General features: G+C 43.7%; 1 protein-coding gene and 1 long non-coding RNA gene across 2 annotated transcripts in view; one reads left to right on the top strand and one right to left on the bottom strand.

Annotated features, from left to right (window-relative positions):
- The window catches only part of N4bp1 (NEDD4 binding protein 1), a 52,430-nt gene extending 49,083 nt beyond the window's left edge, over positions 1-3,347 (bottom strand). The window contains exon 1 of the mRNA XM_047527314.1: positions 2,946-3,347. Coding sequence (XP_047383270.1) covers positions 2,946-3,143 — 198 coding nt within the window. The 5' untranslated portion in view covers positions 3,144-3,347. The remainder of the gene's footprint in view (positions 1-2,945) is intronic.
- A 9,507-nt stretch (positions 3,348-12,854) lies between these two features.
- Positions 12,855-27,109, top strand: part of LOC124966288 (uncharacterized) — a 54,536-nt gene continuing 40,281 nt past the window's right edge. The window contains exons 1-2 of the long non-coding RNA XR_007105321.1: positions 12,855-12,986; positions 20,691-20,843. This is a non-coding gene — a long non-coding RNA (uncharacterized LOC124966288). The remainder of the gene's footprint in view (positions 12,987-20,690; positions 20,844-27,109) is intronic.

Genomic DNA, 27,109 nt, shown 5'->3' with positions numbered 1-27,109 from the left:
ACAACCACCTCAGTCTGGAATTCTACCTGAAAATCTTCCAGGTTCATCAATGACCAAAACTGGCCACTTCCAGTGCCTTTGTTTCCACTTCCCAGGCATTGACACTTTCCACCAATAGATCCCAACTTGCTCCCCTCCAGTGAATAAGTCTAACTAATCCTCAGCATTCTCCTCTACTCAAGCATTTGCAAACGACAGTGAATCAACATTTTAAAAGTAAACCACCAGGTGGACCTAAATCAGATATCTCTTTTTATTCTGATCAAAGACTACACCAGATAGTTCTTCTTAAGCTGGGGGGGGGATGTGGCTTACTGGTAAAGCATGCTTGAGACCCTGAGTTTAATCCCCAGCACTGCGATAAATAATTAAAAACTTCTTTACTTGTCTTTCCCCCAAACCAGTTTTTCAACAGCTAAACTTAAAATACTGTGATATTAAATCAAAGTGGCTCTCTGTTCTTAATTTTTAAAAGAAGTTAATGTTTTTCTTCTCCAAAAATGCAAAACAAACTTCCAAGCAATCAAGGAGAAAAAAAAAAAACCAAAAACCTTTGAACACAGCCATTAGATCCTTACTCTGCATCTCAAGGAAGAGAAAAAGAAAAGGATTTCTTACATGTGAGAGGGTTGAACTATGATGATAACCTAGTAGGTGACACATACCGTCAAGATACTGTAAGACAAGTTTTCCAATTACTTCATGCTAAACTTATATGGCAGTAATAGCCAAAAGAACTGCAGCTGAGGGCTGGGGAGATAGCTCAGCTGGTAGAGTGCTTGCCTCGCAAGCATAAGGCCCTGAGTTCGATCCCCAGTACCGCAAAAAAAAAAAAAAAAAAAAAAAAAGAACTGCAGCTGAAAGGGCCTGGCAGATGGGCAGGGCTTTTCCATATAGCAAAGGCAGTACTTTCTATTCTTGGGCTGGTCTTCAGTAAAAGCAGAACCAGGAGCCGGCAAAACACCGAGCAAGGGCAGAGACTAGACTACAGGGGAGATTTAAGGTGAGAGCTGCTAAAACAGAAAATTAAGAAAATAAGATGGGGCTGGGTTATTAAGTATTTTGTAAGTCAGAGTTTAGACTAGATGAGATAGGTGATAGGAGGCTCCAGCAGCTCCCCTAAAAGGCAGGGAGCAATAGAGTCTTAAAGGGTCTGAAGCAAGGAGGGGACACAAACCAAGAACGAAGGTCTTAATCACAGCAAAGGCAACGAACGGAAAGGAGAGAATAAATACATATAAGAGAATTTCAGAATAAAAACAGGACGCGGTCATGTTGAACTTTTTAGCCCTGAGTAGTAGAAATTAGGCAGCTGGGGAGAAAGGAGAGGTATGGGAAGAAATTAGACCAGTTTTTCAAAATCAGAAAACCAATTTAAATAAGAAGTTAAGCACAGAAATGCACACTTCATTCAACACCTATGTTTTAAGATAAGCTGTGGAGAAGACTCAACAGTTTAAATGTCCTATTGACTCTTCATATGTTAAAATGTAAGCATGGAAGGCTTTTATCGTTAAATCTAAGAATGTCAGGAGCTAAAACTACTCAGATTCTTCAAGAGCACTGTGAAATATGTGAAATAGGCGATAAAAGGACCCACTCCCCACTCTCCTCCCCAGAGAAATAATTTGAGAGGCAGGTAATAACACTGGTTCTGAAAACAAATCCCCTACTTCTAAATATTGCCACCCCATCATAAATGGGAAAATCTGGAGAAACTTGAGTAAATGGGAGGATGAAGGGGTTCAAGAAATACTGTTCTTAAATATGCCCCTTTAGTATGCTGATTACTTCAAACTGAGAGCACTTGAGGAACAGCAAAAGCCCGGAGGGGCTTTCTCAGAAGTTTCCTGATCTGACTAGAGGCAAGTCTTCCAAATACCACTGGAAAGGAAACCATCACCTATTCCTCCTGTAGCTCAGGATGCTACAAAACTTCAAACACCTGGCTCTCCTTCCAGTCATATTTTGTGGAACTCCCTTGCATATATACGCAATTAAAAAGGTTTTTGTCCTGCTAATGTGTTTACTGTCAATTTATTTCAGTGACTCAGTTTTCAATTTATCATCTGTAGACTCAAATTACAGAACCTCCAGACGGTAGATAGCTTTTCTCTCCCCTACATGGGTCATATATATATATATATATATATATATATATATATTTTTTTTTTTTTTTAAGCTTGGGAAGGGAAGGAAGCTGAAGATGTTGAATAGGTAGTCTAAAATGCTGATTTAGATACAAGGTGAGTCACCACTTCGAGTTTCAGTTTCCCCAGCTGTTAATTTAACAAGAAAAAAGGAAGGACATAAAAACTACCTCTTCGGATTTTTTAAGGGCTGCATTATTCCTTAAGTAAAAGTCTGATATGCAACAAGCGTTATACAAATGTATAGTAACACAAGGAATAATGTGTTTTAAACATTCTGATCAAATACCCTACTTCTGGATATTCTCTGAACATTTTCACTATTACGGTTTTTTTCCTGATTCTCAAGAGGGACTGAGACCCCCCCTACGGAGAAGCTGTGCTAGATAAAAACAAACAAGCAAGCAAAACAAAATACAAAAAACACTGTGAACCAGGAGTGTCGGGTCTTGCGCACATCCTGGAGGCGGGGGAGGCGGCTACAGATAACAGACATTTCGCAGCGGGCTTACTCCCAGTTAGACATTGTGCCCTGTGCTTTATACACATCACCCACTTTCATCCGCGCGACAGCGCTCCAAGGTAGGTGCTTTCTTAGTACCACTTTACAAATAGGGAAACTGAGGCTCCCGAGATTAAACCGCTAGCCCAAGGTCACATGGCTGAGGAACCGAAAAAGCAGGTTTAACCCCAGCGCTGGGGTCGGGGTGGGTGGAGGGAGGGAGAGACTGGGCCAGCGGAGGCCCCGGGCTGGGCCCTGGAAGGCAAGCGCGCGGGGGCGGCGGCCGCACTCACCTTGGCGCTGTGCACCGCCTCCTGCGCCCCGCGGAGCTGCAGCCAGATGCGCGCGGGCAGCGGCTCTTCGGCTCCAAGCGCGCCGAGCACAGCCAGGTTGACACCGAACAGCCCCTCGATTCGGCCGCGACTCCGCTCCAGCAGCGCCGCCTTCTCGGCTGGCGCCGTGAACTCGTCCAGCACCGCCCGGGCCGCCATGGCGGGCGCGGCCTCCCGCGGCGGCTCCGGGGGCCGGCGGCGGCGACGCCCCCTCAGCGTGCTGCCCCTACACCCGAGCCCGAATGGCGGCGTCGGCCGTCGCCGGCCGCTTCACCCCCGCCCCCGCCCTCCCGCTTGCAGGCCCGGCTACACCATCCCGCCTGGGTCGCCGCAGCTTGGCAACTGCGGACAGCTAGCCCCTACGCCCCTCCACCGCCGCCACCGCGGGCCGGGCCCCGCCGCCGCGCATGCGCCCCGCCTGCCGCCGTCATTGAAGCTCGCCGCCCCCTTGGGGAGAGCGGGTAGGTAGAGAAAGAGCGACGGAAGTCTACGTCACGCGCGTTCACCATGTTGGTTGAGGGCAAAACAACAGTTCCGAAGGCCCTAGTGGCCTTCTTTGATGAGGGTACAACGCTTTCAGGCCATCTAGTGTATACGAATTTCTGGTTTTACATTAATAGGCAGATGGGCTTTCTCTGCATTCTTTTTTTCTCTCGTTTACCTCCCTTACACGCCCCCTCTTAATTTTAATAGGAAAAGAAAATGGGAATACATATGGGGAGCTGAAAAATAAATAATAGTAATAAAAGACAATTTCAAGAGTGTGATTTCTGGGAGAGAAAAGGGGGGAATGCATCATGGGAGAGGCACAAACAGTGGGGGATTTTGAGACTTGCTCGGCTCGTGATTTTACTGTGGAACTGGGGCAAATAAACCCAGATCTAAGTTTGTTTTTCCATCAGTAAAATCAGAGGTTTCTTTTTTTTTTTTAACTAGAAATTGAACCTAGGGCTTCACACATGCGAGGCAATCGTTTTACCACTGAGCTACATCCCAGCCTTAAAGGTTACATTCAAATAATTCTAGGGCCTTTTCCAGATCTTGTATTTTCTGAGTCTTTGAGAACAAATTGTGGAAAAGTGTTAATATCCTTCTGAACTAAACATGCGGAGACGGTATAAGCGCTTACACACGGCAGTGTTGGGAACCGTGGGGACACTACTCGACTTCTTTGTGGCTTAATTCGTCCTCTAAAATGTGGGTAACAATACTTCCTACTGTGAAAATTAATATAATGCTGGATACAGTACGTGCTTATAGCATTTGGTATTATTATTGTTAAATTAGCAAGCCTCAGTTTTCATGGGAAATCTTGTGTAAGCGCATAGAACTTGTGTAAGCTTGGGAGACTGCTCCAACTGTGTAGATGGCCCTTGAGAAGAGGCTTTAAAGATGTTTCAGTTGGAAATGCCAAGGAAATGTCTTGGTAAGAGGGATTAACCCAGGTAAAACCTGTCAGGGATCTAGGCTGCTGGGGTTTTCCATATGTTCCAGAAACTCAGGCAGGTGTTGTCCTAGTACCCCACTGAGAGATGACTAAGCACAGGGAAGAGAACCATTAGATTCACAGACCAACAGCTTCCTCATGCGCTGGGCTTTTCCCTTGATGTCCACACAACCGGCAGCCTTGCTTCATCAGGTAGATGACCTGGGATTGGCTGAAGCAGATCAGGTGGCAAGTATAGCCTTGCTGATACATTGCACCCAGAGCTGGAAGTATCAGTGAGGCATGTTATCAACATAACCTGTTATTTCCTGTCTTCTTAGTTGCACTAAGTGCAATTGCTATGTAGTTCAGTGACTGGACAGGGCTTTCCCCAGGGTTGGTTCCTGTTTGCTCCCAGTGACTTCCAGGCCAGTGATTCTTTTAATTACTGGGTGAGGAGGGAGGCTACCTTGAAAAACACAAAAGTCCTTTCCTCTCCCTGCCCTCTAAAAAACACCCCACCCTAAAACAACAGAAGTAGTGCGCACACACACACACTAATAAAGGAAGCTGCGCCATTGACTGTGCTCAGGAGACAATAGGTTGGTATGTTACCAAAGATACACAGCTTTTTAGTTCTTTTCCTATTTACAAGTCTTGCCAGTTTATATATTATCAGTATTTCCCATTAAGGAACTCTCAAGGTTTTCTGAGTGTAGGGAACAGAGAAATGAAAGTGAAAGTTCCCCTTCAAAAAAATTCCCCTGTGCCAGACACAGTGTTCAAGGTAATCCCAGCAACTGAGGAGGCTGAGGCAGGAGGATCATGATTTCCTGGGCAACTTAGCAAGAACCTATCTCAAAAAGTACAAAGCATTTGGGATGTGGCTCAGTATAGTGTGCCCCTGGTTTTCAATGCCCAGTATTGAAAGAAGGAAACAAATGCCCTTGTGCTGGGTGTGGTGGCTCATGCCTGTTATCCCAGTGACTCAGGAGGCTAAGACAGAAAGATCATAAGTTCAAGGCCAACGTGGACTATTTAATGAGACCCTGTCAAAAAATAAACAGGGTTGGAGATAAAGCTATAGCTCAGTGGTAGAGTGCCCTGGGTTCAATTCCCAGTACTACAAAACAACAACAACAACAACAAAAAAAAAAAAAAACAGCCGGGCAGAGTGGTGCACACCTGTAATCCCAGTGGCTTGGGAGACTGAGGCAGGAGGATGGCAAGTTCAAAGCCAGCCTCAGCAAAAATAAGGCACTAAGCGACTCAGTGAGACCCTGTTTCTTAAATAAAATACAAAATAGGGCTGGGATGTGGCTCAGTGGTCAAGTGCCCCTGAGTTCAATCCCCAGTAACAACAAAACAAAACAAAAACCCAAAACAACAAAACAAAAACAGACCCTTGCCTCCTCCTAGCCACACCTTCCTTAGTTGGCCAGCCTTGGTCTTACCAGACTAGGACAACCCGTGCCGGTAAAAAATCTTTCTGGAGTCTATTCCAGATATTGCCTATATTTTTCTGTAATCGCCATAATAACCCAGTGAGATGGGATTGAGGGAATCACTTATTTCCCGTTCTTATTCTCATATTTTCAAGGAGGGCAGGTAGATCCCCACTATTCCCCAGCAGGGCTGAGTGTTTTCATCCATATCTCTCTTCCCCACAACAGGAGGAGGGTTTACCTAACTGGTGGCTTTCTGGGAAGATTTAGTTGTGGGTTGGAGCACTGTACCCACCAGAACAGGGTGTGCTACTATCTGTTGTTTGCAGTTGCCTCTTCTGTTACTGACGGGGTGAAGTATTTTAACCCAGCCACATCTTCTAGCACAACTTTTATCAGTAGTAAAGATGACATTGATCCCCACCTTTCTCTGTCTTTTATTTTCACAGAACTGGGCATGGCACTTGCGGCCTTATGCACTGTTTGGCAAGGACTCTGTTACTGATCCATATCTCCAGCTCCTGTCTATCTGCTTTTATTTCTCAGTTCTGGTCTCAGAAGGAGCAGAATGTTTATTGGAGGCTGAGGCAGGAGTACGATAGTTCAAGGCCATCCTTGGTAATTTAGCAAGACCCTGCGTCAAAATAAAATAAAAAGGACTGGGGATGTAGCTTGGTGTTAAAGTGTCCCTGTGTTTAATCCCTAGTACTGCAAAAATTAAATTAAGTGAAAATAAAGATGACGAAACAGGCTGGGTGTTGTGACTCACACTTAAAATCCCAGGGATTTGGGAGACTGAGGCAGTGAGCCCCGGAGGGATGGGAAGGGAAGGCAAAAGGACAGACTGCCAGTGTAAGTAATAAATGATTCGTCACAGTGGGAAGGTGGGTGCTGATTCACGAGGAGATGAAGGGCTAATACCTCCAGAGCCCTTCCCCCACCTCCAACCTGTTGTCAAGGTTACCTACCTCCAGGGATTTGTTCCTCACTACAGGGAGTTGTGGAGTTGTTAATAATGCCCCCTGCGCCTCTCCCTTCCTGTCTGTACCCCTGGGGCTTCATTCCTGCCCTTGAATCACTACACCTTTTGGCCCACCTTTTGGTCCCTAGTCACTGTAGGCAGGTTGGGGAGGAGAGGCCATGAGAACAAAGGAAATCTAAACGTATAAAAGGGGCAAGACACCCCCACTTCCTCAGACACCCAACTCTGGAGCCTATTCTCTTTGGCGAAGGCCATCTCTGTTCTATCCTTTAAATAAAACTTGCTTCCTATTCTTGCATAGGTGTTTCTCGGGTGTTCAATCTTCACATCAGGGAAAGGGGACTCAGCCGGAATTCTCATCACCAGTATCAGTAGGAGGATCCCAAGTTCAAGACCAACCTCAGCAATTTAATGAAGCCCTAAGCAATTTAGTGAGACCCTGTCTCAAGATAAAAAAAAAAATTAAAAGAACTGGGGATGTGGCCTGGGTTCAATCCCCAGTATCAAAAACAAAAACAGGGGGGCTGGGGAGATAGCTCAGTCGGTAGAGTGCTTGCCTTGTAAGCACAAGGCCCTGGGTTCGATCCCCAGCAACCCCCCCCCAAAAAAAAAGAACATTCTGGAATGTTCCACAGAGCTGATGAGTCAGTACGAATGGGCATTTGAACCCAAGCTGTCTGACTCTGCTGAGTGTTCTTGCATGCTAGGTCATAACAATAATAAGCCTTTATGTGTAAACAGCCTCCCCTTTTGCCCTTGTGCAAAAGTAGGCAAAAAGAGACAATGTGTTCTTAAACCCAATCCCCTAATGCTTGGATCCTATTTGCCTTGGGGATGTTGCTCAAAATATACCAGCACATGGAATCTTGCTGGGCCCCCCAACCAATCTGATAAACAGACTCAAGATGCCCCCTGGCCAGCAGTGTCTAGGTCAGTGTCTTCCTGGGTTCTGTGTTGGTGCAAGCACACAAAGGGCTTGAAAATAAGAAACAGGAGTGCAACTGTGCTTCACCTGCACACTAGTTTTAATAAACTGTGTTAGCACTTGGCATGCTGAGTTCTTTGAAGGAGAACCAAGGTCTCCCTGACCTTCTTCCTCCCTCTTGTCTTTCACTCCTGTTTCTCCTCTGAAGCACTGGCAGGGACTCTCTCTGAAGTTCCTTAGTCTGCTTAAAGATGAATCCTGAAGAAAGAACTCTGGGGCGTGCACCCTATCCCGTAATCCCAGCAGTTTAGGAGGCTGAGGCAGGAGGATTATGAATTCAAAGCCAGCCTCAGGAATTTAGCGAGAGGCCCTAAGTAGTTTATCAAGACCCTATCTCAAAATAAAATACGAAAAACGGACTGAGGATGTTACGCAGTGGTTAAGCGCCCCTGGGTTCAATCCCCCCAAAGAGAAAGAAACTCCGTTGTTTCTTTCCAACCTCAGGCACCTGGGAAGATTAACTCACCGGAGAGGAGACACAGACTTCTCACAGACTTGTCACTTATTCTTCTGATGAACTGCTTTGTGACAAATTTCATTACCAGAGAGACTATCTGCATAAGAAGACAACCTGGACTGGGAGTGTAACAGTGGTAGAGCCACTGGCTAGCATGAGAAAGGCCCTGGATTTTATCCCCAGCAATGCAATGAAATGAAATGAAAAATCAAGTACAAAATAAAATCAAAATCAAAATTGTTTTTCCTAACATGATGACCTTTATCCATACACATTTTCTCCCTTCACTCTCCCATAACCTGTCACCACTCTCTGAAACTCTAAACCCCTGTTCCTTTCTGTACCTCTGGATGCTATGAAACTTCAATCATCTTGCCTGTCTTGGGGGTCTCCCGTTTCCCATGCATGTGTGGGTAATCAAAATAGGTTTTCTTCCGTTAATCTGTCTACTGCCAGCTTATTTCATAGACTCCAGTATGGAATTGCTGCCGAAAGCCTGATCCTTGTCCTGAGGCCAATCCAATAATGGGGACACTTTTTTTGGTACTGGGGATTAAACCCAGGGGTGCTTATTTACTGTGCCACGTCCCAGCCTTTTTTGTGTGTTTTATTTTGAGACGGGGTCTCGCTAAACTGCGTAGGGCCTCACTAAATTGCCATCTTTGAACTCAGGATCCTCCTGCCTCAGTCTCTCAATTTGCTGAGACTGCAGGTGTGCACCCACACCCAGCAAGGACACAGTTTTGAGAAAAACCAAGAGGACTCCTGTCCCAGAGGATGTCAGGGGGAACAGGGGTTTTTTAAAGAGGTGATTCAAAGGCTAAATTCCATGTGTTCTCTGTTGGAGTTGTAATTCACTTGTTAATTTGGGAAGCAGTCATTTCTGAGATCTGCTGGTGCCCATCCCCAAAGTCTGAATGTAATAGTGATTCACTTTAATGTTTTGAATATAACCTTTGCTGTTCTGCCACTGCAACTTAGTTTTATTATTTTCTTTTTATTAAAATTTTTTTTAGTTGTAGATGGACACAATAACAAATGTTATTTTATTTATTTTTATGTGGTTACTAAGGATCGAACCCAGTGCCTCACTCATGCTAGGTGAGTGCTCTACCACTGAGCCACAACTTATTTTTTAAAGTGGACATGTTTCTTTCCTCTTTCCTCTCTCCTTGCTCCTTCCTAATCTCTCCCCGTCCCTAATTTCAGGGGAAACAGGGTTACCTTTCTTCCCCATCTGGCAGAGTTAACTGTCCCTGAGTACACACCCACCCTAGGAATGAAGTAATCCAGACTTTGGGGATAGCACCAGAAGACCTCAGAAATGACTAACTCCCAAATTAACAAGTGAATAGAACTCCAGACAGAGAACACGTGGGATGTAGCCTTTGAGTCACCTCTTCAGAAGCCCCCTTTCCTGCTGATGAGCAGAGTCACAGCCTTTGGGACAGGAATCTCCTGTGTTTTTCCTTTGCTAGCAAAACAATAAAACCTTCTTTACCTTTTTACTCAAACCTGTGTCCTCATTATTGGATTGGCACTGGGGACAAGGACGGAGCCTTCAGTAACAGCTGCACATCTGGAGAGGAGCTTCCGCTCAGAGTGTGCAGCTACTTAGAGGCTCTGGTGTGAATGGGTTTGAAGCACAACACAGAGGCCTGCATGCCTGGATCTGGGTCAGAGAAGGGAAGAGGACAAGGGATTGAGGGGTGGGCAGAGGCCAGAGCCTGTGGCCTGGGTGGGCCTGGAAGGATATTGGATTTTATTTTACATGTGAGAGGAGTCATTAGAAGGTAAATGGATTCCCCAAATCACAGAGCTGTAAGGGCCTCAGTGTCCTTGTCATCAAACTTCCTGGAGGGTTGAAGGAAAAAAATACAGTTTAGGGCTGGGGATATAGCTCAGTTGGTAGAGTGCTTGCCTCGTGAGCACAAGGCCCTGGGTTCTAGGTTCAAATCCCCAGCACTGCAAACAAACAAACAAAAAAACAGTTTAAAGATCTTAGTTGACTTTTTTTTTTTTTTTTTTGGTACTGGGGATTAAAGCCTGGGGGGGGCTTTACCTCTGAACTACATTCCCAGTACCTTTTTATTTTTTATTTGGAGACAGTCTTGCTAAATCTCCGAAGGCCTTAATAAGTTGCTGAGGCTGGTCTTGGATTCCTCCTGCTTCAGCCTCCCAAATTGCTGGGATTACAGGCATGTGCCACTGTGCCCAGCTAGTTGGCTTTATTTTCTTATTTTTCATTTTCTGTGGTGCTGGGGAGTGATCCCAGGGCCCCGTGCACGTTACACAAGGGTTGAACCACTGAGCTACACCCTCAACCCGGTTTTATGTTTGATTCTAGAATTGGGCAACAGATTAATAACAGATTAATAAGTTTCGGTAGGACTGAGCAAAATAATTTGGTTTTATGGACAGAGAAGGGCTGCAGAAAGTGGAAAAAAAAGAACAAAAGGCAGATTGGTTATTTCAAAGTCACTTTCCCTTGTACAGCAGGGGCAGGGAGATAGAACAGTAGGAAAATTGTTAATATCAGGTTATTTCAGGTACTTTTGGTGTAAGGATTGAAGAAGAGAGAACTTCATTATCATTCCAAATGAAACTGACCTGTTTGGGAAATTTGGCCATAAATTCCCATAATCCTGATTTCTCAGAAGGTCAGATAGCTTGGTTTCAGTTTTGGTGATGTGGAACCTTAGCACGAGTGACTATTTTTTATTTTTTATTTATTTTGAGCCAGGACTGTTGGGGCCTAATGCAGATTAGTCCAAAACAATGGCCTCCTGTACTTTGTATTTAACAGGGCAAAGTGAGCTGGGAGTGGAGGGGCTCTATGGTTCCTGTAAGTGGGTGAAGCCACCAGCTGGGGCTGAGGCTCCAGGTGCCCAGGGGCATGTCCTGCAATTCGGTTTAACGCCTGGCTGGTTACGGATGCCTTCAGAACACAATAGCAAAACAAAAGGCGTTTGCTTCGTGGAATGCTGTTCTAAGCCACCTGGGTCAGTGGAATCTACAACAAACTTCGTATGGGTGCCTGAGGTGTGCAGGGCCTTCTATAAGTCAGGGGTGCGAGGTTGGGGCCACTGTGACCAAGCTTGAAAGTCACCACTGGTGACAAGATGTCAGAAGATGCAGAGAGTATGCATGAGGAAGGGGATGGGTTGGAACTGCTGTGGCATGGAAGACATGCTACCCACGCATACATGTATTTATTGCTTTTCTGGAAACTCCCTGCCTGCTTAAGGCCACACAAGGATTATACACCCAGCATTTAGAACAGTAGGTGTTCAGCCCATGGCCGACTGTAACTGGACTCCTTGGTTCAGGTGGTCCAAACAGACCAGGCTCTGCCACCCACCCCAACATGCCAATCAAAGAGAAGAGCAGGAAAGGAGCTTACATCAACACTGGGAAGAAGAGATCTAGGGGTACAATGACCAAAGATATGTCTTCAAGAAACTGACGGAAACTTTGAGGTTTCATAGAAAAGCAGAACAAAAGCAAGGATTGGGGATTTGTATGACTGGAGGATTTGTAGAGCTGATAGAGTTAGTCATCTTGGTCAGACTCTGGTCTGGCTGATCATTATCTCAGGACTGGTTCTGTGAAGCTCTGGGAAGGTCATCATCATTGCTTGAGGGGTGACTGGGTCCCCACGCTGAGATGACTGCTCCTGTTTGCGGGAGGCAGCCTTGATTTTGTCAGGGGTAATTGTTCCTGCGTAGGGGCTCACCTCATCATGGCACCTGTTCCAGCAGTTGGTTGCAGGTGGTTTTAGCTTTTCAAATAGGCCAGCAGGTCCTGGAATACAAGGGAGCTGCTGAAGAAAGTGGCTCAGATGGAAAAACGGTTGGAAATGGAGTCAGTTGGGTCAGTAACTCCGTCCTCTTTCAGAAACTCTACATGAACGACCTCATTTCGCCCCTACAAACGACTCTATGAAGGCAGCATTATACCCATGCTACAGGTGAGAGATTAAGGCCTGGGGAGGTTGAGTAACTTGTCCGGAGTCCCTAGCACTAGACAGGGACAGAACCAGCACCGGCCCAGCAGGTCTGCAATCCCAAAGACCTCCCTGCAGAACCAGAGGGACGGAGGCTTCCTGGGCTCCTCTACAACCCTCCCACACCCAGGCTAGTTCAGGGATGGTTCTGGACTAATAATTTTGCCTTTCTGACCTGAAGATCTCTAGGACAAGAGGGTAGAAATGACTCTTCTATCCTCCAGGATTGCAGGACACAGAGAGTGAAGCAGATCTTTCTTTTACTGGGTCACGGTTTCTTGGTTGTCCTTTGAAAGAATGTAAGAAACAATCTGCACTTCCTTTTATAAAACTCCTGTGTGCACAAGAAGACCAGCCTGGCCAGGAGGCATCTTCTCCCTTTAGCAGCCCTGAGTCTGGGAATTAAACGGGGCTAGGGCTGGTCCTTACTGTGAGGTCCTGCCTGTCCTGTCCTCTTGATCTTACAGCCCCGTGGTTCTTTCTCTACAACCTAATCCAGAACCACAGGCTTACGGAGGCCATGTCTAGGCAAGGATCACTCGTCTCCTCTTTTTTCCTCCCTAGGACCCTTGTGTCTTTTCTGCGGTCAGGGACCCTGCCCACCCATAGACCATCTCCAGCAGTGAACTGGGGCAGAGGCAAGAAGGACATGGAAGAGGAAATCAGTCATCGGATATGGGGGAGGGAGGTCTGGGTGACCGGTAAGGACCCCCCTCCCTGAGATGCCAGCACACTTGGCCTAAGAGCTTCAGGGTGGGGAGGGCTCACAGGAAGTCCCATCTCCACCCTTCCTCTCCAACTTCCTAGTAAAAAATAACTTGAAGTTTCCGGACATATGTGCATCCTGTTGGGAGGCCAGGGAATTAGCCAGATGGTGCAGAATATCAGTCAGGGTTCCCTTTGTTTTGCAACAGGGTAAAAAATGTCCCTGCCTCTCTCTGCCTCCCCTCCCCCTTTTCCCTATCCATCACCTCTGACCTCATTTCATTCAGCATTCCTGGGAGAGGTTGTGCTGGAATCCCAGTTTTTTCTAAGTGTGGAAAGCACACCATTGATGATATGTGAGATGATTTTCAATGGTAAACAGTGAGACTGAAGAAATCATAACTGTTTTATATTTATTTTTTTCAGTTCTCTTCTGTTTTGGTGATGAATAGTGGGCTTCTAGTTATTATAGCAATAAGTGGTTTCCCTTATAATTATTTTTAACTTTATTTATTTTGGTACTAAGAATTAAATCCAGGGGAACTGGACCGTTAAGCCACATCCCTAGCCCAATTTTTTATTTTATTTAGAGACAGGGTCTCAATGAGTGGCTTAGCACCTTGCTTTTGCTGTGACTGACTTTGAACTCGTGGTCCTCCTGCCTCAGCTTCCCAAGCCGCTGGGGTTACAGGCATGTGCCATTGTGCGTGGCTAATTTTTTTTTTTTTTTTTTTTTTTTTTTTTGAGACAGGGTCTCTCTAAATTGCCTAGGGCTTTGCGTTTGCTGAGGCTGACTTTGAACTTGTGATCCTCCTGCCTCAGCCTCCTGAGTCTCTGGGATTATAGGCGTGCAGCCACCGCGACTGATGTGACCCGAATCATGAAGGGGGATGTTAACGACTCAAGTGTGGGAAATATTCATCTTCATTGGTGCCAACAGGGACTAAGTAGCCTGTCTCTTATGAGGAGATAGGCTAATAGCGGCAACTCTTGGAAAAGTCACGTGTAGAGATCCAAAGGCTGGCTCCAGGCTGGCCAAATAACTGGCACAAGAGTCTGCCTGATTCTGTTGGGTAGCTGGGTGAACCTCCTCTGCCAGTGGACGGAGTTCCCCATTCCTGCAACAGTCCGTCTCAGTCTTTCACCCTCCTGCCAGCTTTGGTGCTTAGACATGCTCACAGAGTGTAATGGGAGACTATCCCAGGTCTCACACACGCACTCCCTTACTCATCAAATATTTATTGAGCCCCTCTGCATCAGACACCTCCACTGCTTGCAGGCTCAGCTGCTCCCGGGCTCCTTCGCCTGTGGCGCCACCTGCTGTTCTCATGGCGACAGTGCAGCCTGCGACCGCGCCGAACCAGTGCTCTTCACCAGCTAGGGTGAGAATCCGCGGTAAACCCGCCGACACGCAGATCTTCAGGGGACAGTGGCAAAGTCAAATTGCAATGCAAGAGAAAATGCAGTATATGATGGACACAACAAGGATGTTGCGGATGGGAGGGACTTCGGAGGAAAAGTTGATAAGCAGTAGCCACACTTTTTTCTTTGACTTAAAAGCTTACAACAGGCATTTCCAGGCAACCGGGGGCGCCTGCGTCTGCTTCTGTCCCTACCGCTTTGCAGGATGTGGAGAGAGCTGCTGAGGCTGGGCGTGGGGAGGCCTGCACCCGAAGCTCAATAAAATCTGATTGGGACATGCACTCTTTCCGCTGCTTCGAGTGGGCAGATGGCGACTTCCCTTTTCTCCCCCAGATCACATGTGGGGAAATTGCTCCCCAAACTCTCTTTCCTAACAGCGTCCAGAAATGACGCCAGAACACCCCTGTGTCTATAATAACATCCTCATGTTATCCTCCCCGGGCCTGCCCCCTCCTACCTCGTACCTTTCCAGCACCCAACCCACTTACCTAGTGGAACTATTAGCAAAGAGCAGATATAAGTTTTGCAGCTGGAGGCCAGGAAGCGAGACCTAGGAGCACAGGACATTTGTACCTCAGCGGGTCTCTTGTTTTGTTGTACCCAAATTAAAGGGGTGTGTGTGTGTGAAATTAGCTTGCTCAGGACTCAGGACCCTAGTCGATTCTTGCTCAGTGGGTTTGAGGTGGATCCTGGGCTTGTGTATCTGATGTACACAGAATCGCAGATATCCCAGGTGATTCTGCCAGAATGTTTGTTAAGGATTGAGAAGTATCCCCCTGGCTACGGAGACCCTCCTCCTCCAGGCTTCTTTCAGCTGCAGTGGAAAAATAATAGTCTTTGTGAACTTAGGGCTCACTGTGGGCTAGATTTTCTGTGCTCCACACTGTACAAAAAAATCTCAGCTCAAGCTTACTGAAACTCTTTGAGGGGGCACCATTTTTATGTGCAATTAAAGAAAGCAGAGACTAAGGCTTAAGAAGTTACTTGACTTTCCCAAAGATAGTGAATGGCAGGGACAGGATTTGAATTTGGTTCAATCCGATTTAAAAGCATATGCTCTTTTTCTCTAACTCCTTCCCAATACAATGACTCTCTTTGCTCAAGTGAAATAGAAATGGATGATGTATTGTTATTTGGCCATAATGATTTTAAAGTTATTCTAAAAAAGAAGCAATACCCATGTATTGGGGAGATAGCTGGGGAGATAGCTCAGTTGGTAGAGTGCTCGCCTCGCAAGCACAAAGCCCTGGGTTCAATCCCCAGCACCAAAAAAAAAAAAAAAAAAAAAAAAAAGCAATAGAGTTGGGCACCATGGCAAACACCTGAAATTCCAGCTACTTGGGAGGCTGAGGCAGGAGAATCTCTGATTTGAGGCTGACCTGGGCAACTTAGTAAAACCGAGCCTCAAAAAAAAAAAAAAAGGGGTGGGAATGTAGTTCCTGCAAGGTCCTGGGTTCAATTCCCAGAATTGACCCTCCAAATAAAAGGCAATATAGTTTATAATTTACATAAATATTAAAATATATTCAGTACTGTTGCACAGCAATATAGACACAATCGTTTTTGTGTGTATGGTACTGTGGTTTTAACCCAGGGGTGCTGTACCACTAAGCTGTACCCCCCTGGAGACTGAACTCAGGGCCACTCAACTATTGAGCCATATCCACAGCCCTATTTTTTATTTTATTTGGAGACAGGTCTCAATGAGTGGCTTAGCACCTTGCTTTTGCTGAGTCTGGCTTTGAACTCACAATCCTCCTGTCTCAGCCTCCTGAACCGCTGGGTTTAGAGGTGTACACCATTGCGCCTGGCTCCCCTAGCCCATTTTAATTTTTATTTTGAGAAGATTGTTGAGAATGAGCTTATGTCATAGCATAGACCAAACGTGTTCATGTCTTTCTACAATTTCAGAATTTGTTGAGCAATAATGAATTCACGGGTTATACCACTTTCACTGGTGATGCTCACTGGATACTTGGGGGTCACTTGATAGTCATAAACTGGGCGATCCTAAATTCTTTATTAAATTTCTTTCTTAAAATTTTAAAATTTGTTCTAATTAGTTATACATGACAGTAGAATGCATTTTGACACATTGGACACAAATGGAGCATAACTTCTTCCTCTGGCTGAACATGGTGCAGAGTCACACTAGTAGTGTAATCGTAGATGTATATAGGGTAACAATGTCCATCTCATTCCACCATCATTCCCATCCCCACACTTGAAGGTTTCTTCATTCTCCCCCTATCACCCGTTATGGATTAGCATCTGCTTATCAGAGGAAAATTTGGCCTTTGGGTTTGGCTTATTTCACTTAGCATGATATTCTGCAACTCCATCCATTTGCCTGCAAATGCCATAATTTCATTCTTCTTTAAGGCTTAGTAGTATTTCATTGTGTATATGTACCACATTTTCTTTATCTGTTCATCTGTTGAAGGGCACTTAGGTTGGTTCCACAGCTTAGCTATTATGAATTGAGCTGCTTTAAACATTGATGTGGAACTACAGTCACTGTAGTATGCTGATTTTAATTCCTTTGGGTATATACTGAGGAGTGGGATAGCTAAGTCAAATGGTGGTTCCATTCCAAGTTTTCTAAGGAATCCCCATACTGCTTTCCAGGGTGGTTGCACCAAGTTTCAGTCCCACTGGCAATGCGTGAGTGTACCCTTTCCCCCACATCCTCGCCAACACTTATTGTTGCTTGTATTGATAATTGTCATTCTGCCTGGAGTGAGGAAAAATCTTAGAGTAGTTTTGATTTGCATTTTCTCTAATCACTAGAGGTTATAAGCATTTTTCATATGTTTGTTGATCGATTGTATTTCTTCTGTGAAGTGTCTGTTCAGTTCTTTAGACCATTTATTGATTGGTTCATTTTTTTTTTTTTTTTTTTTTTTTTTTTTTTTTGCGGTGCTGGGGATCAAACCCAGAGTCTTGTGCTTGCAAGGCGAGCACTCTACCAACTGAGCTATCTCCCCAGCCCATTTGGGTTTTTTTTTTTTTTTTTTTTTGGTGTTAAGTTTTTTCAGTTCTTGCATATCCTGGGGATTAGTACTCTATCTATTGTGTGTATGGTAAAGATTTTCTCCCATTCTGTAGACTCTATCTTCACATTACTGATTGTTCCCTTTGCTGAAAAGAAGCTTTTTAGTTCAAATCCATCCCATTTGTTGATTCTTGATTTTACTTCTTGCACTTTAGGAGTCTTGTTAAGGAAGTCAGTTCCTAAGCTGACATTGCAAAGATTTGTCTTAGTTTTTCTATTAGGCACAAGGTCTCTGTTCTAGTGCCTAAGTCTTTGATGTATTTTGAATTAATTTTTGTGCAGGTTGAGAGATAGAGGTTTAATTTCATTTTGCTACATACGGATTTCCAGTTTTCCCAGCACCATTTGTTAAAGAGACTATCTTTTCTCCAATGTATGTTTTAGCACCTTTGTCTAGTATGATATAACTGTATTTATTTGGATTTGTCTCTGTGTCTTCTATCCTGTACCATTGATCCACATGTTTATTTTGGTGCCAATACCATGCTATTTTGGTCACTATTTCTCTGTAGAATAGTTTAAGGGTCTGATATTGTGATGCCTCCTGCTTTACTGTTCTTGCTAAGGATTGTTTTGGCTATTCTGGATCTTTTTTTTTTTTTTCAAATGAATTTCATGATTGCTTTTTCTAGTTCTAGGAAGGATATCATTGGTGTTTTCATAGGACTTGCATTAAATCTGTATAACAATTTTGGTAGTGTGGCCATTTTGACAATATTAAGTTTGTGAGAGATCTGTCCATCTTCTAAAGGTTTCTTCAATTTCTTTCTTCAGTGTTCTGTCGTTTTCATTGTAGAGGTCTTTCACCTCTTTTTTTTTAGGTTGATTCTCTAATTTTTTTTTTTTTTGAGGCTATTGTGAATGGGGTGGTTTTCCTAATTTCTCTTTCAGGGGATTCATTGCTGATGTATAGGAACACGTTTGATTTATAGGTGTCGATTTTATATCCTGCTACTTTGCTGAATTAGTTCTTGAAGTTTTCTGGTGGAAATTTTTGGATCTTCTAATTATAGGATCATGTCATCAACAAATAGTGATAGTTTGAGTTCTTCTTTTCCTTTTCATATTCCTTTAATTTCTTTAATCTGTCTGATTGCTCTGGCTAGTGTTTTAAGGACAATGTTGGATAGAAGTGGTGAAAGAGGGCATCCCTGCCTTGTTCCAGTTTTTAGAGGGAATGCTTTCAGGTTTTCTCCATTTAGAATGATGTTGACCTTGGGCTTAGCATAGATAGCTTTTATGATGTTGAGGTATGTTCCTACTATCCTTAGTTTTTCCTAGTGTTTTGAACATGAAGAGGTGCTGTATTTTGTCAAATGCTTTTTCTGCATCTATTGAGATGATCATATGATTCTTGTCTTTTTTTTTTTTTTTTTTTGCGGTACTGGGGATTAGAACCCAGGGCCTTGTGCTTGTGAGGCAAGCACTCTACCAACTGAGCTATATTCCCAGTCCCCCAATTCTTGTCTTTTTTAAGTCTATTGATGTGATGAATTATGTTTATTGATTTCTGTATGTTGAATCAACCTTGCATCCCTGGGATGAACGCCACTTGATCATGGTGCACTATCTTTTTAATATATTCTTGTATGTGATTTTCCAGAATTTTATTGAGAATTTTTGCGTCTTTGTTCATGAGGGTATTGGTCTGAAGTTTTCTTTCTTTGATGCGTCTTTGTCTGGTTTTGGTATTGGGGTGATGCTAGCCTCCTAGAATGAGTTTGGAAGGGTTCCCTCCTTTTCAATTCACGGAATAATTTGAGAGTATTGGTGTTAATTCTTCTTTGAAGGTCTTGTAGAACTTGGCTGAGAATCCATTTGCTCCTGAACTTTTCTTTGTTGGTAGACTTTTGAAGGCATCTTCTATCACATTGCTTGAAATTGATCTGTTAAATTGTGTATGTTCTCCTGATTCAGTTTGGGTAGTTCTTATGTCTCTAGAAATTTGTCAATGTCTTCGAGATCTTCTATTTTTTTTTTTTTTTTTTTTTTGCGGTGCTGGGGATCGAACCCAGGGCCTTGTGCTTGCGAGACAAGCACTCTACCAACTGTGCTATACCCCCAGCCCGAGATCTTCTATTTTATTTGAGTATAAATTTTCAAAATAATTTCTAATTATCTTCTGTATTTCAGTAATTCCATTGTGATATTTCCTTTTTCATCACAAATTTTAGTAATTTGAGTTTTCTCTGTCTTTCTCTTCATTAGTGTAGCTAAGGGTTTTTCAATTTTATTTATTTATTTATTTATTTATTTATTTATTTTGATTTTTTTTTTTTTTTTTTGTGGTACTGGGGATCGAACTCAGGGCCTTGTGCTTGCGAGGCAGGCACTCTACCAGCTGAGCTATCTCCCCAGCCTTATTTATTTTTTTAAGGAAGCAACTTTTTGTTTTGTCAACTTTTTGAATTTTTTCTTTTGTTTCAATTTCATTGATTTTAGCTCTGGTTTTAATTATTTCTTTTCTTCTACTGCTTTTGGTGTTGATTTGTTCTTTTCCTAGGGCTTTGAGATGTAATGGTAGGTCATTTATTTGTTGACTTTTTGTTCTTTTAATGAATGAGCTCAACGCAATGAACTTTCCTCTTAGCACTGCCTTCCTAGTGTCGTAGAGATTTTGATTTGTTGTGTTGGTGTTCTCATTTACCTTCAAGTATTTTTAAATTTCCTTCCTGATTTCTTCTGCTAGCCATTCATCATTCAATAGCATGTTATTTAGTCTCCAGTTGTTGTAGCTTCATTGATTTCTAGTTTCATTTCATTATAATCTGATAGAATGTAGGGTAGTATTTCTGGTTTTTTTTTTGTATTTGCTAAGAGTTGCTTTGTTGCATAACTTATGGTCTATTTTAGAGTAGGGTCCATGTGCTGCTGAGAAGAAAGTGAATTCGCTCAATGGTTGATGAAATACTCTATATATGTCCATTAAGTCTAAATTATTGATTGTATTATTTAGTTCTGTAGTCTTTGTTTAATTTTTGTTTGGAAGATCTATTCAGTGGTGACAGAGGTGTGTTAAATTCACCCAATATTATTGTGTTGTGGACTATTTGATTCTTGAAATTTAGAAGGGTTTGTTTAATGTATGTAAATGCTCCATTGTTTGGGGTATACATATTTTTGATGGTTATGTCTTGTCTTGTGGGTGTATGATTCCCTTAAGCAGTATGAAGTGTTCTTCTTTATCCCTCTGACTAACTTTTGTTTTTTGTTTTTTTTTTAGGTGGTGTGGGGATTTGAACCCAGGGCCTTGTGCTCGCAAGGCAAGCACTCTACCAAATGAGTTATGAGTTATATCCCCAACCCCCTAACTTTGATTGGAAGTCCACTTTATCCAATGTGAGGAAGGAAACCCCTGCTTGTTTACGCAGTCCATGTGAGTGATGTTTTTTTCCCAACCTTTCACCTTCCATCTGTGGATATCTTTTCCTAGGAAGTGAGTCTCTTGAAGACAGCATATTATTAGGTCTTTTTTTAAAAAAAATCTAATCTGCCAGTCTATGTTTTCTTTTGTGACGGGTGGGTACCCATTGAACTCAAGGGCACTTGACCACTGAGCCACATCCCCAGCCCTATTTTGTATTTTATTTAGAGATAGGGTCTCACTGAGTTGCTAAGTCCCTCACTTTTGCTGGAGCTGGCTTTAAACTCATAATCCTCCTGCCTCTGCCTCCCAAGGCACTGGGATTACAAGCTTGTGCCACCTTGCCTGGCCAGTCTATATCTTTTGATTGATGAGTTTAGGCCATTAACATTATTATATAGATATATAGATATATAGATATATAGATATTATGTAGGGTTATTATAGAGATATGATTTGTATTCCTGGTCATTTTGGTTTATTTTTGGTTTTTAACTTGTCTTAGTTTCTCCTTTGATTGACTTTTCCTTTAGTCTAGTTCTTCCCTTTGCTGGTTTTCATTTTTTTTTTTTTTTTCATTTCCTTCTCATGGAATATTTTGCTGAGAATATTCTATAGTACAACCTTTCTAGTTGTGAATTCTTTTAACTTTGGTTTATCATAGAAGGTTTTTATTTCATCTTCAAATCTGAAGCTTAGTTTTGCTTGATATAAAATTCTTGGTTGGCATCTATTTTCTTTCAGAGTTTAGTATATTATTCCAGGACCTCCTGGCATTGAGGATCTGGATTGAGAAATCAGCTGAGATCCAAATTGGTTTCTTTCTATATAGAATTTAAAATTCTATTCTTATTCTGTATGTTAGTCATTCTCATTATAATGTGCCTTGGTGTGGGTCTGCTGTAATTTTGTACATTTAGTGTCCTATAAGCTTCTTGTAGATGATTTTCCATTTCATTCTTTAGATTTGCGAAATTTTCTGCTCTTTTGTCTTTGAAAAGATTGTGCATTCCTTTGGTTTGTATCTCCATGCCTTTGTCTATTCCTATAAATCTTAAATTTGGTCTTCTCATGTTATCCTATAATTCTTGGAAGTTCTGTTCATGGCTTCTTATCATCTCTGTATGTTCAACTTAATTTTCAAGAGTGTATATTTTAGCCGGGCATGGTGGTGCACGCCTGTAGTCCCAGCGGCTTGGGAGGCAGCGGCTCGGGAGGATTGTGAGTTCAAAGCCAGCCTCAGCAAAAGTGAGGCACTAAGCAACTCAGTGAGACCTTGTCTTGAAATAAAATACAAAATAGGGCTGGGGCAGGGGTAGGTCAAGTGCCCCTGAGTTCAGTCCCCAGTACAAAAAAAATGTATATATATTTTGTCTTCATTGACTGAGGTTCTGTCTTCCAATTGGTCTAGTCTGTGGTGATATTTTCCATTGAATTTTTAATTTGGTTTATTGTTTCTTTCATTTTGAGGATCTCTGCTTGATTCCTTTTATAATCTCTGCCCCTTTATTGAAATGATCTTTCACTTTCTGTGTTTGTTCTCCAATACCATCCTTTATTTTGAAGATCAGTCTATGTACCTTCTAAGCTCCTTCTCTGACATTTCTTCTACTGTGTTGTCTATGGATTCTGTTGGAACATCTTGGTTTGTTTGAGGCACTTTGTTCCTTTGGTTTTTCATGTTGTTTGTGTGTCTTCTCATCTACAGAAAGGAACTGAGGCAGTAAAGATTCTACCCTGTGGCCTTATAGTGTCTCTGAAGACTTCCAGTTCCTCATCTTTAAGGGGGAGACAATATTAACAGTACCCAATGCAAGCAATATGCAACTTTAAACCAAATGTTCCTATTAAGGTGTCTACAGTTTTATCACAATAAACAGAAATGAAGTGTTCAATATTGTCTACAATATAAACAGTAAGTTTGCTAAAAGGGTTTACCATTTCAAATGATGGACAATGAGGGAACAGAAGTAGTGTAAGTTGTGATGTTTATGAAGGAGAAGGAGAGACGATAGAGGTAAAAATTTACAGTAAGAGTGAAGGAGGAACTAATAGATGTTGGTATGAGAGAAGTGAGAAAAAGAATCCAGGGAGACAGAGAAGTGAGAGAAAAAAATATATATATATATACAGATTTTTTTAAAAAAGTAAAAAATAAGAATACACAACCAAACTGTAATATACTATTCAGACATCTCACTCCTCAATGAATTGATGCATGAAAAATATTTGGATTCAAAGATGGTAGGGGTGTGAGAGAGATAGGGAAGAAAGAAGAAAAACAAAAGGAAAGTCTCTATGGAATATTGAGTAATTGCTTCCTTTGTCTTTCAAAAAATTTTCTCAGCTTCCCTTCTCTGCCGATAGGAGGGGTTGTCTGAAGTGTGATGTTAGCTCCAGTCCTGTGGGTGCTGGACTGGTTGGGTGGGTGAGTCAATAGCAAGATGCCCTCACACCCTTTTCCAGTCTTCCCACCCATAGTAGCCTGCCCCTTCCATCCCTGCACACGTCAGGACTCACTGAGCTGGAGAGAGCGTGGTTTTCTCCAGTTTCTCCAACCTGTGCTCTGCCTGGGGAACTGCACCTTGTCTCTGGCTTTCCACAGACTTCCCAGACATAGACTGGCCCACACAAACCCAGCTGCAATCTGATGGACCTGGGCTTCAGATTCCCCAGACCCTGTCTTGTTGCAGTCCCACGATCTCAGTGCCATTCCAATTTGCAGAGAGACCATCAGGGACGTGCTCGACAAAGGAGGGACCCTGCAAAGAGGCGGTCAGATGGCAGCCACTAGCACACCCAGCAGGAAGACCTCAGATGCAACCAGACCTGAAGGTACCCCGACAATATGTCTGCAGGCTCTGGCAGGTGTCCCCAGACTGAGGCAACTGTGCCCTGAGATGGCAGGGGTGGCTGTGGCAAACCTGTAGACCCCCTCAGCCCTAGACTCCCAGGTCCTGGTCGGTATCCCAAGATGGCAGTTGCCATGTGTAACGAAACCCATGGGTACCCAGACAATGGACTTCCAGGCAGCAATGGGCAGTGGGGCACTCTGCATGCAGTCTGTGGGCAGTCTGCATGCAACAGGAAGGCAGTCAGCGGGTGGACGTTGGGTGGCAGGTGATGGGCAGGCTCCCTAAATTTTTTTTTTTTTTTTTTTATACCAAGGATTGGACCCAGGAGTGCTTAACCACTGGGATATATCCCCAGACCTTTTTTATGTTTTATTTTGAGTCAGGGTCTTGCTAAGTTGCTTAGAGCCTGACTTTGAATTTGTGATCCTCCTGCCCCACAAGTAGCTGGGATTCTAGGTGTGTGCCACTATGTCTGGTCTTTATTCTGATCTGAACTACTGATATCTGTAACACTCAGGCCACACATCACATTTCACACAATTTCTATGTATAGAAAAATATCTATACATATTTTTCAGAAAGGCTAAGAAAGAGTTAAGGCAGGCACAGGGTTTCAGGAGGCTGAATTGAGAGCAGATACCAATGCAGTCATTGCAGGTGTTCAGGTGAGTTTACCAACTAGAACCAACTGAAGAACTTGTTCAGGATGCAAACCTGTCAAACCTCAGGAGCTTATTCTAGGCCAGGGTCCAGACGGAGGGCAGTTTCAGAGTGTCAGCTTGGCATGGGTAGTACATAGTCATCAGGGGCAGGAGAAACCCTGCTCTGCAGAAGCCTGAGGACAGACATTTGGAGGTTTGTCAGTGGCTCTTTTCCTGGGCAAGGCTTTTGATGAGTGACCAGTTGACTTGGTCAGGGTGCCGCCAGGGTGCTCTTGCTTTTATAGGCCTTGAGTAAAGGGGCTGCTCCTTTCAGTGGTCTGGTGTGTTTGATAAGCTCATGAGCCTGGTTTTTCTGATATGAGTTTGATACACCTTTGTGTCCATTCGCTTCTGACCAATTTGATAAATTCACAGGTGGTCATTTTTTTTATTAAAATATTTTTTATTTTTCCAGGCTGCATTTTGATTCATTGTACACAAATGGGGTACAACTTTTCATTTCTATGGTTGTACACAATGTAGATTCACTCCATTCATGTAATCATACATATACATAGGGTAATACTGTCTGTCTCATTCTACTATCTTTCCATCCCCTACCCCCTCCCACCCCATTTTACTCTACACCATCCAAAATTTCCTTCATTCTTCTCTTCCCCTCATCACCGGTCCCTTGTTATATATCATCATCCACTTATCAGGTCTTGCTTGGTTGCTGAGGCTGACCTTGAACTTTTGATCCTCTTGTCTCAGCCTCCCAAGCTGCTGAGATTTAAGGTGTGGGCCACCACACCCAGCAAGATGGTGAATTTTATACTATGTGTATATGTTACATTTTACTATAATTTTTTTAAAAGGCATTCAGTGGAAGGGATTCCTCTTCGTCCTCATCCTCAATCTGCCTAGTGGACCTCTCTCCTCAGGGGCAATGATTTTTGTAATGGATCTTTTCACGTTTTTAAAGCATGTACAAGTAAATGCAAATATATCACCCCTTTCACTTTGCACAAAGAGTAACAAACTATCCAACAATCTGCATCTTGTTTTCTTTTCTTGTTTTTGATACTAAGAATTGAACCGAGGGGCACTTTACCACTGAGCTACATCCCCAGACCTTTTTATTTTTTATTTTGAGACAGGGTCTCATTAAGTTATGGAGGGTCTCCCTAAGCTGCTGAGGCTGGCCTCTAATTTGTTATCTCCCGGACTCAGCCTCCTGAGTAACTGGGTTTATAGGCATGCACGCCACACCCAGCTGCATTATATATTTTTAGCTACTCTAGTAACTCGTTGTATAAGAACTACCATAATTTCTCTTGTTACTCTTTCACTGATGGGAGTTTAGATAGTCTCTTGATGTTACAGTGTTTTGTTTTATTTGCTGTATTAGGGATTGAACCTGGGGATCCTAGTGAGCTATATTCCCAACCCTTTTTAATTATTATTTTGAGACAGGGTCTCACTAAGTCGTGGAGACTGGTCTTGAACTTGTGATCCTCTTCCTCAGCCTCCCATCACTGTTGATCGAAGACACATTTGTCAGCCACAACTCTAAAGAGCAGGTTCAATTTCCCCAGCGTTTAAAGTGCTTGGACATCTTAAAAAAGTGACATAGACTCATCTTTGGCTCATCAGAGACTGACCACCTTCTCTCAGCCAATGGGATGCTGTTCTTTTCCAATGCTGGAATGGACCGCTGTCGAGGTGCCGTGTGAAGTAGCAGCTGTGTATTTGGAGGCCTCGTGGTACAACTGGGTGCAGGGCATGCACCTGTAATCCCAGCAGCAACTCTGGAGGCTGAGGCAGGAGGATCACGAGTTCAAGGCCAGCCTCAGCAATTTAGCAAGACCCTAAGCAAGTTAGAGAGACCCTGTCTCAGAAAAGGGCTGGGAATGTAGCTCAGCGGCAAAGCACCCCTGGGTTTGATAAAAAAAGAAAAGGCTTGTGTTACAGATCAGGTGTGTTGACACCTGGTAGCCACCCACATAGCGGTCAGCTCATGCTATACAAGCCTTTTGGAACAGAGAGCCCAGCAGATGCAGTCTCCATCTCATGCCCTCTCTGGGCTCGTGAGTGGGCGCCGAGGGAAGTCACTGGAGATACTGAATTCTCTCGCCTACAGATGAGTTCAGGTCAGTGTGCATGGGTGCACCGGGCTGCCTCTTCCTGTGCAGCTCCGAGGTGCAGAGTGGACGTGCACTGAAGGCTCCTCACGGCACCTCCCTCCACCTCCCTCGGTAGATGCTGAGCTTCCTGAGCCCAAGGTGGAGATCATCCGTCCTGCAGTTCTCATTTGTAGGCCCTGGACGCAGGCAATGCTGGCTGGTTATCACCTGCCTGGTGCCCTCTAAGGGCTGTGACGACTCATTTTATCCCCATAACAACTCCCGAGTCGTAGGTGCTTCTAATTAGTTAATTTATTGCTGTACTAGGGATGGGTGAGCACTCTGCCCTGGAGCCACATCCCTAACACTTTTTATGATATTTATGTATTTATTTATTTATTGTTCTGGGGATTGAACCCAGGGGTGCTTAACCACTGAGACACCTCCCCAGTCCTCTTTTGGTATATTTTATCTAGAGGCAAGGTCTTGCTGAGTTGCTTAAGGCCTTGCTAAATTGCTGAGGCGGGCTTTGAACTCGAGATCCTCCTGCCTCAGCCTCCGGAGCTAGTGGGATTACAGGTGTGTGCCACTGCCCCCAGCCCTTTATTTATTTATTTTTGGTACTGGGGATTGAACCCAGGAGCTGAGGATTCTAC

Source organism: Sciurus carolinensis, chromosome 16 (assembly GCF_902686445.1).
Source record: "Sciurus carolinensis chromosome 16, mSciCar1.2, whole genome shotgun sequence".
NCBI lineage: Eukaryota > Metazoa > Chordata > Mammalia > Rodentia > Sciuridae > Sciurus > Sciurus carolinensis.
Note: the sequence above shows the minus strand (reverse complement) of the source record. Positions and strands in the feature narration are given on the sequence as shown.